General features: G+C 33.4%; 1 protein-coding gene across 1 annotated transcript in view; it reads right to left on the reverse strand.

Annotated features, from left to right (window-relative positions):
• Positions 1-2,227: 2,227 nt before the first annotated feature.
• The window catches only part of RUFY3 (RUN and FYVE domain containing 3), a 1,044,108-nt gene continuing 1,030,481 nt past the window's right edge, over positions 2,228-15,854 (reverse strand). The window contains exon 13 of the mRNA XM_044061198.1: positions 2,228-4,256. Coding sequence (XP_043917133.1) covers positions 4,190-4,256 — 67 coding nt within the window. The 3' untranslated portion in view covers positions 2,228-4,189. The remainder of the gene's footprint in view (positions 4,257-15,854) is intronic.

Here is a 15,854-nt window from a genome sequence, read left to right on the forward strand (position 1 = left end):
ATTTTTGTCTCATATTTTTGGTCTGTTCTTCATAAAAAATGTAGTTTTCTATCAACTAATTGAGAATTAAACTCACTAATTAATAGCATACATTTGAGTTTCAAGCTTAAATTTCTTCAGAAAATGCATGTTAATTCTAGCCACTTTCTAAGTTTTAGAAGAGCAATATTTAAAATTCGATTTTTGGCCTTTGTCACCTCATTTTGTTTGGCATTCTCCAGATTTCTTGTGCTTAGAGATTGAGAGGTATGTCCCCCAGTCAGACTAAACCTATTTGTTCCCCATCATTGAGATATGCCACGGAAAGTATTGGAATGACAGCTGCATGGCAGGAGCATCATTTAGGCAGTGGCATCCTGTCAGTGAAGGAGCAGTTGCCTAACGCCACCCCTGGTGGATAGACATGGGACCTGTGTTACAATGGAGCTGCTATATTTTCTCACACAAGTGCATGCTCTTGTGCACTTTTTCAATGAAGGTTACGGTCATACATTGGACTGCTGGTTCACTGACCCACCCCCAGACCATCTTCCTAGCATGCCGTAGCCCTTAAAGAGATTATGAACTTCTTGCAGCTGGCTGTACCTCCTTCCCCCATGAAGGCATATGTAGCCTTCCTTACCATCTGTGTCAGTTATCCAAGCTGCTAACTGAACTTGGGTCACCTGGGCCACAGTCAGGGCTTTCCCCTTCTATTCCAGAGGAGCTGGATAGAATCCGATATATGAAATAAATTAAAGGGTGTTCATGTGTTTGATTAATAAGCAGTCATACCTCTTACTATGAATGACATTGCTAGACATAAATGACTTTCCTCACATTTTGGTAATGGTCATACAATGGCTTTCCTAACTCATTTTCTGCTATGCTTTAAAACTACTCTATTTTTATGTTTCCTTTGTTGAATGGGTTAGTCTCACTAGGCTAGTAGCCTCTTTTCAGGGGAGAGTGGAAGTGGTATTTATGCTTCTAGGGGAACTTGGCCAGGGCATCAGGAAACTTAACATACTCTTTTACAGGTGTGTGGGATCTTTAACATTCATACAGGGTACCACCGAATGAAGCAGATGGGCCATGGTTTAACTTCTCATTTGAAGGATGACACACTCAGGAGTGCAGCATCAATTTAATATATTTAATTCCTTTGTACAGAAACATATTTCTCAACATGTCTTACAATAAACCTTTTCTGGTTAGTTTTTATCTGTTTGTTAACATTATTTGTAAAATGTGAGTATAGATAAGAAACATGAAAGCATGTTATATTTAAAAAATACATTATGCTCAGCATTTTCCTTTTCGTTTTGGCACTTCTCCTGACAGTTAGTTTATGAACTGAATACCTTTGCCTTCTCTGTTTCTCATTTCTGAACTTACTCATAAATCAGCATGCTAACAAAAGGATAAAACAAGAAATGACTAATTATCTCTGCATCTGACTTATGGCAGATGATGTACATTCTACCAGAATGATGTCTAATTAAGTGTTACAGTACCTTTGCTTCTTTAGCCATTCCATTTCTTGCTGCAGACTGGCAATCTTCTCCACGAACTCCTGCTTGAAGAGCCTGTTTGCATCCTCTGCTGACTGACAGTCCTTCTCCTCCTGTTGCAATCTGGATTTGAGCCACATGAACTTGTGGTAAAACATAAGTCATGGCAGTCTAGATGCTTTTTATTGGGGAAGGGTATGATGAGAACACAAATTTAATGGAAACAGAAAAAAATGCAATGTGGCTTTAACCACGGAAAACAAAATGAATGGTTTGTTTAAAATGATAGGTGAAGCAGGCAGGAAGAATACTCAGGTTTGATTTTCCTGCTTTTATTTACTTCTGAAGAAACACATTTTTAGCTTTTTCACTAAGTTAAACTAACATTACTATGGGTTACTTGATAGTGCCTGCAGGTAAGTTTTACAATAATTTGAAACTAATTAGTTATAATAAGTTGCTTTTTTTTTACTTTTTTAAGATAATAATGTTATTAACAGTTTTAAGATAAGACTTGAAATAAATACCAAACTGGATCTTACTGGCTGACCAAAATGGAAAGATTAACAATAATGTAAAATACCATAATATGATGTAAGCATATTGCACAATACACTGGACAGTTAAGAGCTCTCACTGTGTTCCTATTTACTAAATATGTGCTTATATCACATTAAAACATAAATCACAGGACAAACCACAAGCTTAATTTGATGAGTTAAACTGACACAGTGTTGCCATATTGAAATAATTTTTATTAACTATTCAGCTGTTCCATAAACAAACATGACTGCCCAAAAGGACAGAGCAATTGCATTCTTCAGAGTGGCTATTTAACATATGGTGTCAACGCTACAGTAAGCAGGTTATATAAAATACTTAATAAAAAAGTTATATAAATCACACATTATTCAGAAATGGTAAAGGTTTTACCAACAACTTTCTTACATATTTCTCTCAGACTGAGATCCAGGAGTAATTTATGATCATTGTTTGCAAAAATATATCTGAAAACCTAAATACATAAGATCAAACAATAAGATTTCTCAGTCAAGAACTCAATTCTTATCTACAGCCTGCTTTAGTTCTTGAGATAAAAGAAAAATAAGTATTCACTCTTCATGCTATTTAGCTTAATAAAAAGGAAACAGTATTTCTTTCTTACAGAAAAGATTATGAAGTGTGAATTTTATCAAAGAACAGATATGATATTCAATTTAATCCTTTACCATCTAAGAGTGTTTACAAATGATTTCCATATCATAATGAAGTACACATTTTCTGTATGCCCTGGACTCAAATGGAAAATATAACCCTAACAAATGCTGACAAGCTGAGAGTATATAATTGATATTATCAGCAGTTACTCAAAATAATGAAGCATGTGTTAACAAAACCTGTGATGAAAATGTCTTAATTTAAGAGGGGTGGTGGAATTACCTTAAGTAACTATGATCGTAATGTGGTTGATTTTACCCCCTTTATGAATGACACTATGTTTCAGCACTGTTCTCCTCAACTAAAGATATTGTTGTTGCCAGAATATTATTGAGACTGAACTGAAAAAGCAGATGTATCAAAACATGGCAAATCTTTTCTAGCCAAATGAGACTCTTATCACATGGTGCAGAACATTGACTGGTACCTCAGGTAGTGGGGCCTGTGAATACAAGGCCTTTTATTGGGTCATGGATGTGATTATTACATCATACGTACAATTCTTGATGGAGCATGATCTGATAAAATAAATGAATGTATTGGGATGTATATGTACAGTCCATGTGCAGGAAGAACCTGAGCCATTACAGAACAATAAATACATATTCTAAAGACAGCTCTTTGGCATTCAGGCTACTAGAACTTTTTACCAGTTTGCCACTGCAGCACTATAGTTAAAGACAGGGTCAGAATTAAGAGCTACTCTTTTGTATCTGTTTTCATTTTTGTTTCACTCTTTTGCAAAGCAAAATGATAGTAATAGCTGTAACTTTACAATGAGTTCAATGTCCTACTGTTCAAAAAAACCCAGATATATAAGGACAGGTATATCACATTCCAAAGATAAATCTCACTATGCCCCAGGCACAAGAATTGTGTAAAATTTGCAAAACATTGTGAAGCAGGTTTATATTATAAACTGACTCAATAGAGATTGATATTGAATCTACAACTTTGGGTTCAGCTTATAGACTAGGAGGTAAAACATTAGTCTTTAATCAACATCATCTTCATGGTTCAAAGCCACAAAAACAGCTTGGGGTACTATCTTTGGTGACTGAATCTAAAATGGTAATAAAAAATTGGGTCAATCTCTTACCAAAATGAAAAATAAAAATTGCCAAGGCTGAACTTGCAAATATTTTTGGACTGGGTTTAAGTGGGATTAAATTATTTTGCATTCAATGTCTAGCTAGAAACCACATCATATTTTTATGACATTTCCTACGGTATGTACCCATCCAGTTTTGTACTGGATTAACTGAATAGATATATTTAACAGCAATGAATCTGTTAAAACTCAATATAGGCATAAAATGACAATGGGTATCATAACTCTGTGGAAGCTGAGCTGGCAGTGCTTTGGTTCTTCTAAATGCAAACCAAGACTTGGGGAACAGTTAAAACGTTGGGAAAATAAGTTTTTAAATTCTTAAACATCCAGTAAGCATTAAATAACTCAAGGTAATAGTCTGAATCTATTTTTGTATTAGCTTTCCTGCTACAATATTTATGTTCCTAGCCTGTTTCACCATGTCTTTTTCACTTTTTATAAAGAACAAAATATGAATGGTAGATATAAATAAAAAAGGAAGAAGAAAAACAGAAAATGCATTAGTTAATTCAGTGAACAAGCACTTTGTTTACAACCTAAAGATAATAAGATACTATTTATTTCTGTATAGCAGGACTTGCCTAATACTGGATTATATCATATAGTTCCAAATGCCTTGTAATGGCAAATTTTTATTACTGAAACTACAAGAACATTTTCCCTTACTCACACTGAACAACTGTCTGAAAAAGGCTGTAATAATGCAATTACTGGAGAAGATGTTAGTCTCACGGCAGGATGAGATTACAATGCACTGTCTCAAACTCTATGTCAGTGTAGTAATGAATTACTTGTTTTCTATGATAACATTCATTTAACAGCAGCACAATATGCTTCAGACTGTTATTCAGACCTACTAAACACATTCACGTTTTCTAGTGCTGTTCAGATTGGGGTCAAGTTACTTCTTCCTTTAAAAAATACTCCTCAGTCTAAAAAGTCTACCCTAACAGCAGTAAAAACTGTTGAGTACACAACATTTTATTTTCTTAGATGAGGTTTCACATTAAATAAATAATTTAGCATATTAGCTAACACAGCAAGAAAAGGAGATGATAAAGTATTTTCCTTGACCTGAAATCTTAAATTCTGAGTGCTTTCCGGGTTTTGGACAACACACACATTCTACATTTTCTGCTTACAAAGGTTATATCTGAGTCCTTTTGTAGCAATAACACTTCAAGAAAATTTAATACTAAGTCATTCTTATTCACGTCTATGGTAAATTCAAGAGGAAATTAAAAAAGGGAAAAGTAAGTGTGCATTTACTTGAACTAATGTATGCCAAGTTATTTATAAAGCTATGCCTTGCTTAATATGATAAATCAGTCCTATTATAAATTATAACTAATTTTTCATTCAGAGGCTGACAGCTGGTTGGAAAATAGCATGAGTTAAAATAAGTTTACTTAAGACATGATAACATATTCTAACATAGGTGCTTATACTGTCATTTGACCTTTCACTTTAAAGATATTCATATTGATATGTTTTGATTACTATAGCATTTGTGTTAAAATGTCTAGTAGTTACTTTAATTGACATTTTTCACTATCAGAATGCTGCTTTTACTAGACTTCGGACTCATTTCTTTTGAATGCTACGTAGAATAATATGTCATAACAATGAATTTATATGCTAACTTGGTTTAAATTCCACAGAAGGGTCATGTGTTCTGTTGATGACAACAAAGAGTATTAACTAATCAACTATTATATCATATGATTCAGCAGAAGTTAAAATGCCTTGTTGTTTTTGTTTGTTTTTTTCCCTCTCTCAACAAGTATAGAGAATGACTTTTATTGATAGAGCATTTTTTTACAAATGTTATATTATTCTAAGACATACTTAGTTATATAATTTACATGAAATATACTTATGGTATTAACAATACCAGAGGAGTTACATAGAATATAACTCTGTTTTACCAGTTTTAAGGAATATATAATCATATACAGAATTACTATTTCATCTGTTTAATTTTTATATACAATGAAGGCTATGTCTTGTTGCTGCTGTCTAAAGGTCAAATTCGAACGACAGATTGGTTTAAGCAATAACTGACGAGTTACACTGATTATACTATGCTTTACTTGTGTTACCAGATGAGTCACACTGATTACAGAACTGCTTCACTTGTTTAATGAATATGTAAATATATATGGAGTTACTATTTTATCTATCTCACATCTATGTATAGTGGAGGCTGTGTTTTGCTGCTGCTGTGTAGGGGTTTGATCTGAGTGACAGATGTCACTGGGACAAGGAGTTTACAACTCCAGGCGGGTAGCTAACCCATTTTTTCATAACATATACACTACATTTAATTTTCTTAATAAGTTTTTCCTGACATCCATCTTAATTCAAATATATATAATTGTAAGTTGCAAGAATGGTATAACACATACTGTGTATCTCATACTAACAGACAAGACTATAATTTATATAACAAATATTTTGGAGAGGATTATATAAAATATATTCAAGATAACACACAAATCACAAGAACCCCTTACTCATTTATAAAGCTATCGTGACCACACTAAAAGGTTTATCAATCAACATAAATGGTCTGAATAACCCTATTAAAAGAGGAAGTTTATTTAAATACTTAACTATACACAAACCAAACATAATATTTTTACAAGAAACACATCTTTTAAAAGAAAATATTAACTTTTTAAACACTAATAAATATATAGTTATTGCCAGTTCTGAACATTCTAAAACGAAAAGAGGAGCAGCAATTCCCTGGAACAGAATTCTCCCTTTACCTAGAATTATTAAATCTTATCAGGTCAAAAATAAAATATAAATACAAAACTTTTCACTTTAGTAAATAACTATTGGTTACCAGGTATTGGAACCAGTACCATTAAACAACAATTGAACCAAATTGTATCTCATTCTAAGGGTAATATTATTATGGCAGGGGACTTTAATCGTGTTTTAAATGAAAAGGACTCTAGCACTTCAGAGAAAAGGAAGATAACCTCACAAGCTAAACAACTGATACAATTTATGGATACATATCATCTAAAAGATATACATGACTATACAGACTTGAGCTCACCTCAGTTTACATTCTATTCTAATAGATTCAAATCATACTCTAGAATAGATAGGGTAGTTATATCCATTCAAATAAATGATTTAATAAACACCAAGATTGTGCCTTGCCCTATTTCAGATACAATTATATTTGAGCTTAATTTAAATGATACCCCAATGACTCATAAGAAGAATAACTGCATATCTAACTCAATTAAAAGAATTTCAAACATTTTTTGAAGAAGAAACAAAAAATTTTATAAAAACCAATCTAACTCTCATGACATTTATGTATGGGATGCAGTAAAAGCTTACTTATATGGACAGATAAATAAATGGTACTATAACAAAAGGAAGTCCTGGGACGAAGATTTAAAAAAAATGCAAGACAAACTAGATAGATTACACCTCAAAGTTAATGACAAGTTCACTCCTAAAAATATCAGAGATGAAATAAATAAAACTAAGGAGGAATATAGTGCAATCTTACATCATAAGACTATGATTTCCTTAGAGGAATTTAAATTCCTAGCCTATTCAGTAAACCCGAAACATTTAACCAACCTTGCAAATAAAACAAAAAGAATTGACGATCATATTAAAGAAATATACTTGTTAAGAAAAAAGAAAAACGTTTATAATATACATGACATAATAGATGAATTTAGACATCATTTTCACACAATTAATCAAACTTCTCAGATCATTTAACCAATAGATAAAATAAAACAATACATTAAAAAGAACTTGTATGCCAAACTCAACAAACTACACAATGCCCCTCTCAGATACTCCAGATCTCATTTGCCATGTTCCTAGTCAGACATGCTTGCCATCTCTCTCAAAGCTAAGTTAGAAAAGTTGTCACATGACAGTTGTGTTTGAGCAGTGTGTGTTTGGTTCACTTCATCTGAGGATGTTTTATTGTAGGGTAGAACAAGGGTGCTAATATTGAGTTTCAAGTTGTTTGAGCTGGATTTGTTGTAATCTGTGTAACCTTGCATGTGTTTTTTTGTCTTTTGTTTTGGTTTGGCACTGTAAATTCTTACCAGGGACAGTGCCCACAACTCCTCCTGGACATGGGCAGTCATTAAATACAATCCTGGGTATTGACTAGAGTATCTATGGTATTACATTGGGATGAAATGGCTAGGCTTGAAATAACCTTCGGGTCGATAGCCTAGTAAACTGCTATGATCCTATGAGCCTAAGTAGAAATTGTTAATTTACAGTCAGAAATCATGGACAAACAGATCTCCTTAGTGGACATACAAACTCAAATTAATAAACTTAAACAGAACAAAGCACCAGGCAATGATGACATCATTCCTGAATTGTATAAAATTATGCCTAATACAGCTATTTCTTTACTACGCAACATATTTCTTATAGCCCAGAATGACATTATTTTGCCTCCATCTTGGAAATATACCTTTATTTTGCTCATTCTAAAATCTAGTAAAGATCCTAAATTATGTACCTCATATAGGCCCATAACTCTTTTAAATATTGACTACAAAATGTTTATGAATATATATGCTGACAGGTTATAAATTTTTTTTACCCCAGTTAATTAATGATGACCAAACAGGCTTTGTAACGAATAGAAGTACATATGAGAACATCAAACAGTCTCTTATTTTAATTGATTATTCACACAGAAAGAAAAAAAACTTGTCTCTGGTTAGTCTTGACATTATTTCAGCATTTGACTCAATACATTGGGACTATCTATTCACATTATTAAAATGTTTAAACTTTTCAGATAATTTTATTAATCTACTATTACACCTTTATAAAGGCACTCTGGCTTATATCAAAATTGGATCATACACATTGACTCAAATACCCATCACTAAGGGAACAAAGCAAAGCTGCCCTCTATCTCCCTTATTGTTTACTCCTATAATGGAACCATGGGCTAATGATATACGAGGAAATAAAAACATAGGTTTAGAAATAAGTGATGAAATAACTTGTAAAATTCAGTTATTTGCTGATGATGTGCTCATCACTACTAAAGGAGATAATTCCTCCATAACAGCCTTATTTGAAGCTGTTAACACATTTCAAAATATATCTGGAATGAAATTCAATGATAATAAAACTAAGATCCTACCTATCTATTCAAACCATCATAAGAGAAACATTAACATAGATACAAACAAATACATCACAGATCAAATTACATATTTAGGTATCATTCTTGCTAAAGATATTAAATTAATCACAAAACTAAATTATAATACATGTTATGTAAACATACAAACCTTATTAACGAAATGGAATACAATTATATTTACAACTGAGGAAAGGTTAACTATCATTCAAATGATAATCCTTCCTAAAATTCTCTATATTATACAATCTATTTTAATACTTCCCAATAAAGTTTTCATTAACAAGATCAATTCCCTGCTATTAAAGTTTTTTTTGTTTCCCAAGAAACCTAGAATAGCACTCAGATACCACCTTTATAGCTGGAACAACGGGGGCTTAGCTTTTCCTGATTTGAACCTTTATTCTAATGCAGCTATTATTAGATCCATAGCACAACATTTAGACACATCATATCAGGCCAAATGAAAAATATTTTGGGAATTCTCAGCCATGCTATAATATCGAAACCACAACCTTACAAATTAGAATTAATAAACAATCCAATACTATGGATACTTAAAGATTACATGTTACACAGCATACCCAAATATTCATTTAGCTACTTGCATAATATATTAATAAACTTTAGAAATTTTATATTTAAACACACAAGATCCAAGGAACTTTTCTTTACGATTTTCCCAATAGTCTTTACTCAAGAATCCTTACAATCCTCAGATATAGATAAAATTACCTTGCTTAAACAAAAAGGTCTTTTGTATTGGTTCCAACTAATCACGGATGAAAGGGTTAAGGATGTAGATCAGATAATAAGTGAATATCAGTTAGACAAACCCCTTTGACTTAACATACAATCCCTCAGATTATGTTTGCAAAATAAGATAGACCTGATTACTCCTGCTAATAAACAGGTCACTAGTATACTACTAGTTTTTTAAATTCAGTTATTCAACATAAACAAACTTAGTCAGACAAAATGGCATTTATATACAGATGTATTAGAGAAGAAACATATTGTTGTCCAGCTAATTTCTGGAACTATTTTTATATAACAAATAACACACTTCCAAGGGATCTAGATAAAACAAATATATTAGAATCTGCAGGGAAAACAACACTTTTACTTAAATGGAAAATATATTCCTGGAGATTTTTATACAGATCCTTCTAAACTCCTCAACTAATGAACAAAATTAACAATTAAAAAACATTGATTGGACCCATATGTTTTATGACTGCCCTGCTTTAAGTGTATTTTGGAAAAACATTAATGAATTCCTGTAAGCAATATTCACAGATAATTTTGTTTTGACCAAATCATTAATACTCTTCAATACACCAATACCTGGTTGTGTAAAAAAAGTTAAACATTCCTTACTTTGGGCAATACTAGCAGTAGCCAGGAAAACTATAACAAGGAACTGGATATTTGAGTCCTCTCCTTCCTATAATGATTTATAGAAAATTATAATGGAAGTTTGTCAATTACAGATTGCAACTATGACATCTAGAACATCTAGAAAAATGTATAACTATCACTTATGGGTTAGTTTACAGAATTTGTTGAAAAGAGATTGACAACGATAACATAAATTAAATTTCAACCTATGTGTTTTATAAATTTCAACCTATGTGTTTTATATATATATATATATATATATATATATATATATATATATATATGGAAAAATCAAATACTAGTCAACATAATGATATTCAACAGATGTCTTTGTAAATAGTTTTAGTAATTTTATTTTATTTGTTAAACATTGTTATGTGAATGCCTATGTGAACATCTTTTGATTTGTAAATATTTTTATGTTAAAAGAATATGTAACTGTTTATACTTATCTCTTTAAAATCAATAAAATTGTTTAAAAAAAAGAAAATTTAATAAGGCCTTTGGTTTATCATTTATTATTTTTAATAACTTGGATGCCCACTTGTCAAAGGCCCTTTTAAAGCACAAACTAGGGGTACAGAGATACAGAAGACCCTGTAATACAAGTAAAACTACAAAGAACAGAAAGTGATACAGTGAATGATATGTGCAATAACATTTAAACACACAGAGTGCAGAAAAAGGTACACTTCATATATGTGGTTATTAGCATTCTGTGGAGGTGGTCTACCACAGCAGTGTTTGACTGCAGAGCAAGTGACATATTCACACAGTTAAGATGTGTAGAAAAAGCACATACTAGTTACATGATGTACATATGATTCATAGCACTAAACATATGCAGGCAGGGAAAAGCAGACAGAGAAAGCATAAATAAGAAACATATGGATGTAGAACTATAGAACTAGGTGTACAAAGGATGGCAAACTGGATTAAAAAGGCAAAGTAACCAAAGAAAGGTTCAGATAGTATATCAGGGTAAGAAAGTTAGAAAGACATAACATTTGCTAAAAGGTAAGAAAGAAAGGGAATAGGAGGAAAAACAGAACAAGGCAGAATCAAGTAATAGCAGCTGCATGAAATATATAGGGCTGAGTATGGTAAAGAGACATGTTACTAAACAATTCTGTAGCAAGTACATTTACGAAAAAAAATTTAAAGAGATTTCAGATGTTCCTTAAGAAGAGAACAGAGGGAGAATTTTTTTAGCTATAGTGCTACCATGTTCTGCAACCCAGTAGCAATCAAGCTTTTGCTGTATACTCAGAAGAGTTATAAGTCTGGGAATTGTAAAGTATTGAAGTCTCTGGTTTGCACAGAGGATTCAAGCTGTGAGGTGTTAATGATCTACATCCTGTAGTCAAAGGTATAGGTTTGGATTCCATCCATCTCCATTGATATCCTGTGTGAGGATGATCATGTCAATTCAGCAGACAATGCTACTGGGTCACCCACGAAAAGGGACACTTGTTAGAAAATGTATGAAAATAAAATGAAATAATCTAAGGACAAGAAAAGCGATACTAGGATGTAAAATCCTGGAAAGATCTCTGATGTGACTATTTTTCAGGTGGCTAAGATTGCAGTGTGTTTCTGACCACTGTTGAATTGATAGCACCATACTATGATAACACGCACACAACTTCTTGTGTTCATAGTGACAAAGGACAGTAAGTATGTCAGACTCTTGTTATAGACAAGATGTAATGAGACCTAATTGGAAAAGCACGAGGCAAAAAAATGGGTACTGCTAATTTTATTCTGCAGTCAGTCATCAGGCAATTATTTCATTAGGCACTTGTGTCTTCATTAATAACATGCTCAAAGAAGGTAACGCGCAGGTGAAGCGAGACATCTAGATTTTTGTAAAAGGAGACTTTTTCAGATGATCACCCTTGTGTCTAAGAATTTAAAGGAAAGTATTATTAATAAGGTCATTAATCATTAGTCACTAATTATCATTAATTAAGGTCATTTACTGTTATTGCTACTCAGCAAAATAAAATAGCTGCATTTGTTCTGGAAACTAGTTCCAGTAGTTACTTAGAATACAAATGTCTTATGTGACAGAAAATGGTAGAGTACAATATTATCACAGCATTAGATGATGTTACTTCCTCCATGATTCTTCCAGGGGGTTATTCAAATGTGGAGAAGGGTTAGAACAGGAATTAGCACAGTTCCCTGGGTAGCTCACATTAGGGAGAGAGAGAGAGAGACAGAGATTTGAGCTATTTGTGATAGCTATCTAAACATCGGAGTGTACACAATTGCTAATTCAAGCCAGAAGTTGGATTAGAGTTGAAAGACCATTAAACAGCTCTAAATGACAGATCTTGTGAAAGGCCTCAAACAGGTGAAGCAAAAGAGCACTGTGTCAGTTTCCCCTTGCTAATAAATGAAAAGAATGTAGGTTGGTGAATCTAATGTGTGCCATATTACCATTATGTCCTGTTGGAAGTCATGTGGGTGTAGTGAGTTAGTAGCATGTGAAAAGGAAGAAAACCCAATAAGTGCAGATAACTTTTTCTACTATCTTAGCTAGTTGTGAGAAGATATAATTAGCCAGAAACTATTCATAACATGTTTTGAGGCATGGAGCTAATGGAGATGTAAGACAATGGTTGCCTTGCACAAGGTTGGTACATAACTTTCTCTGGAATAGAAAATGAGAATAAAATATATAATGCAGTGGAAGTAGCAACCATCCTAAAAGATGCAATGGTGGCAGTTGGAAGAAAAGGTGATCTACAGTTCATAGCTGAGATTAGCCACTTTTAGCCTCTTGTGTAAATAACCTATAGTTAGTCATCTGAGTTGAGAGGAGGAGGAAGGGATTCAGAAGTAAGATAATACGTGAAAGATTTAGCAATACACTTCCACATATAAACAATTGTGCACGCTCGCACGCTCGCACACACACACACACACACACACACACACACACACACACACACACACACACACACACACACACACACACACACACACACACACACACACTGTTCAAGAGAGGGAGGGTTTTATTCCACAGATGAACAGGGCCAGAGCCAACATTCTTTCAGGTGCTGTTTTTCTATACATTTGTAAGCATGCATGTTGTTTATACATCTCAGTGGGACAGAGATAGAGTACTAAATTTTGCAGACATGGTTCAGGAGAGTGCGCATCTCCAGCTGCATTGTACGATTTCCTGGTGATAAGCAGCAGTTTGTGTTTTGAGTGTAAGGCTCTAACTGGGGAGTAGTGCTGTGAAATATTCTTTAAAGTAGGGCACTGATTGGATTTATATATAAGATTTTGAACTACCTGAATATAAGTAAGTTAGTGGACAGCTCAATCCAGTTACGATGTTTAAGGTTTGTGCAGTGATGAGGCTTGTAAGGTCTGGCAGCAAATTATGCTACTTTGTTCCAGCATTATTAAAGCATCATGTTTCAAGTAGTTTGCAGTTTCCTAAGAAATGGAGAGCAAGCACTATCTGTAAGATAATGTTTAGCTCTACAAAATTAGGCCAATGATTTGATGGGTCTTTTTGATGGTCTGTTGAATGAGGATGTCAGTTTTGATATTATGATGCCAAGCAGTTTTGTTTGTAGTACTGCTTCAAATTTTAAATCACTTGATGAATTGGTTACAAAGAGTGTTTGGTTTTACACTGGGACATAGGTGTAAATAGCAGTACTTTTTATTTTGGGGGGGGGGGCTTCGTGGTAGCTGAAAGTTGTCTGTCCAGGATTCAGTAGAATCGGATATATATACATATATATATATATATATATATATATATATATATATACATATATATATATATACGTATATATATATATATATATATATATATATGTGTGTGTGTGTGTGTGTGTATATATATATATATATATATATATATATATATATATATATATATATATATATATATATATATATCTAGGATTCTACAAGGATTCTTGGTTAAACTGCTGCAATTTAGTTGTGGGCTGAACAGATGGGAGTGGGATCATCAGCATACTGGATCAAGGTAGCATGTTTAGCAGCACACTACAGTTTATAAATATATTAAGCATTAGGGGGGGGGTCTAATACAGATCCTTGGGGGACTGCAACAGACACTGGAAGGAAAGACGAGTATTCCATTAGCCACTTTACCACTCAGAATCTGTTGGACAGATACTTGTGAAACCAAGAGCAGGAGGCCTAAGAAAGACCAAGTGTACATAGTTTTTCTTTGGAGTTTTCAGTGAGAGACAATGTTGAAGGCTTTAGATAAATCAAAAAACTGTAAGGGAATCCAAACTGTTATCATTTCTGTTGTCATTAATTGCAATGACAAAACACAGCAGAGAAGCAGTTGTACTATGATTTGGGCAAAAGCCATGCTGAGATGGTGAAGATAACCGAGCAGTTCTGTATGTACACATTTTTCCACAATTTTGCATACAGGAAGCAGAATAGCAATGGATCTATACTTAGACAAGTCAAAGTGTGTTCTGCCTTAATTTAAGGCTTGTATATAGAATTTTTGTTTTAGAGGACGGGTACAACATATTTCTGGATGAATCCGTTATTAGTATAGATATTGGGCAGACCTGATCATCAAAAGCAATTTTACGTATTCTGCTGTGAAATTGTCAATGGCTAGGGTAGTCTAGTTTTGTTTGTGAAAGTCGAGGTTGGTTTCAGGAAAAAGTGACTGTATGTTTGTCCGATTGGTGCTATGACTGGGGTTGCTACTAGTTTTGTCTTTAATTAATGAGGTTACTGTTTCTATGAAGTGTGTACTAAATTGACATTTAGGCGGATGTTAGGTGAGACAATTCTACTTGTGTTAAGATTCTTTACAGATGTCCAGAAAGGTTGTAGATTGTTTTGATGGTATGGATTTCCTTCTTTTCATCTGATTTTATTTTGTATTTGGCTTGAATGCAAAGTTCTCTTACGTTATAATGGTTTTGCTGTTTTATTCCTGTAGACATGCTTCCAGTGCGTCATCCCCTTTCTTCATGAGCTCTTTATTATTTAGCGATAGCAAGGGAGTGAGTACTAGTCTGTATTCTAAAATGATAGCTTCATGAGGGATATTGGCAGCTTCTCAGGACAAGATATATTTAACTGAAGACATATTTCCTGGTGGGGGTCTATATTGCAATGATGTATACACTTGAAGAAGGAAATCAGAAGGTCTGCTTTGCTGAATGGAGGGGAAGTCTGAGTGAAGGCAGAGTATTCTAATACGTCAGGATAAATAACTGCAATACCCACAATCTGCTGTATGATGTTATAACCTGGTGGACAAATTTCTTCGTCTTCAGTGTTTGCTTTTTGCCATTTTTCAGTAGTGACAAAAGTGTATGTGAAATCCTTCTACTTTGTTAGAAATCTGAGATCTAAAAATGATGTCCTCTTTGTGGGTGTAAATTGTGTGTGTATGTGTGTGTGTGTGTGGGGGGGGGTG

The sequence above is a fragment of the Protopterus annectens genome, chromosome 2.part0 (assembly GCF_019279795.1).
Source record: "Protopterus annectens isolate FY-2018-M chromosome 2.part0, PAN1.0, whole genome shotgun sequence".
Taxonomy (NCBI): Eukaryota; Metazoa; Chordata; order Ceratodontiformes; family Protopteridae; genus Protopterus; species Protopterus annectens.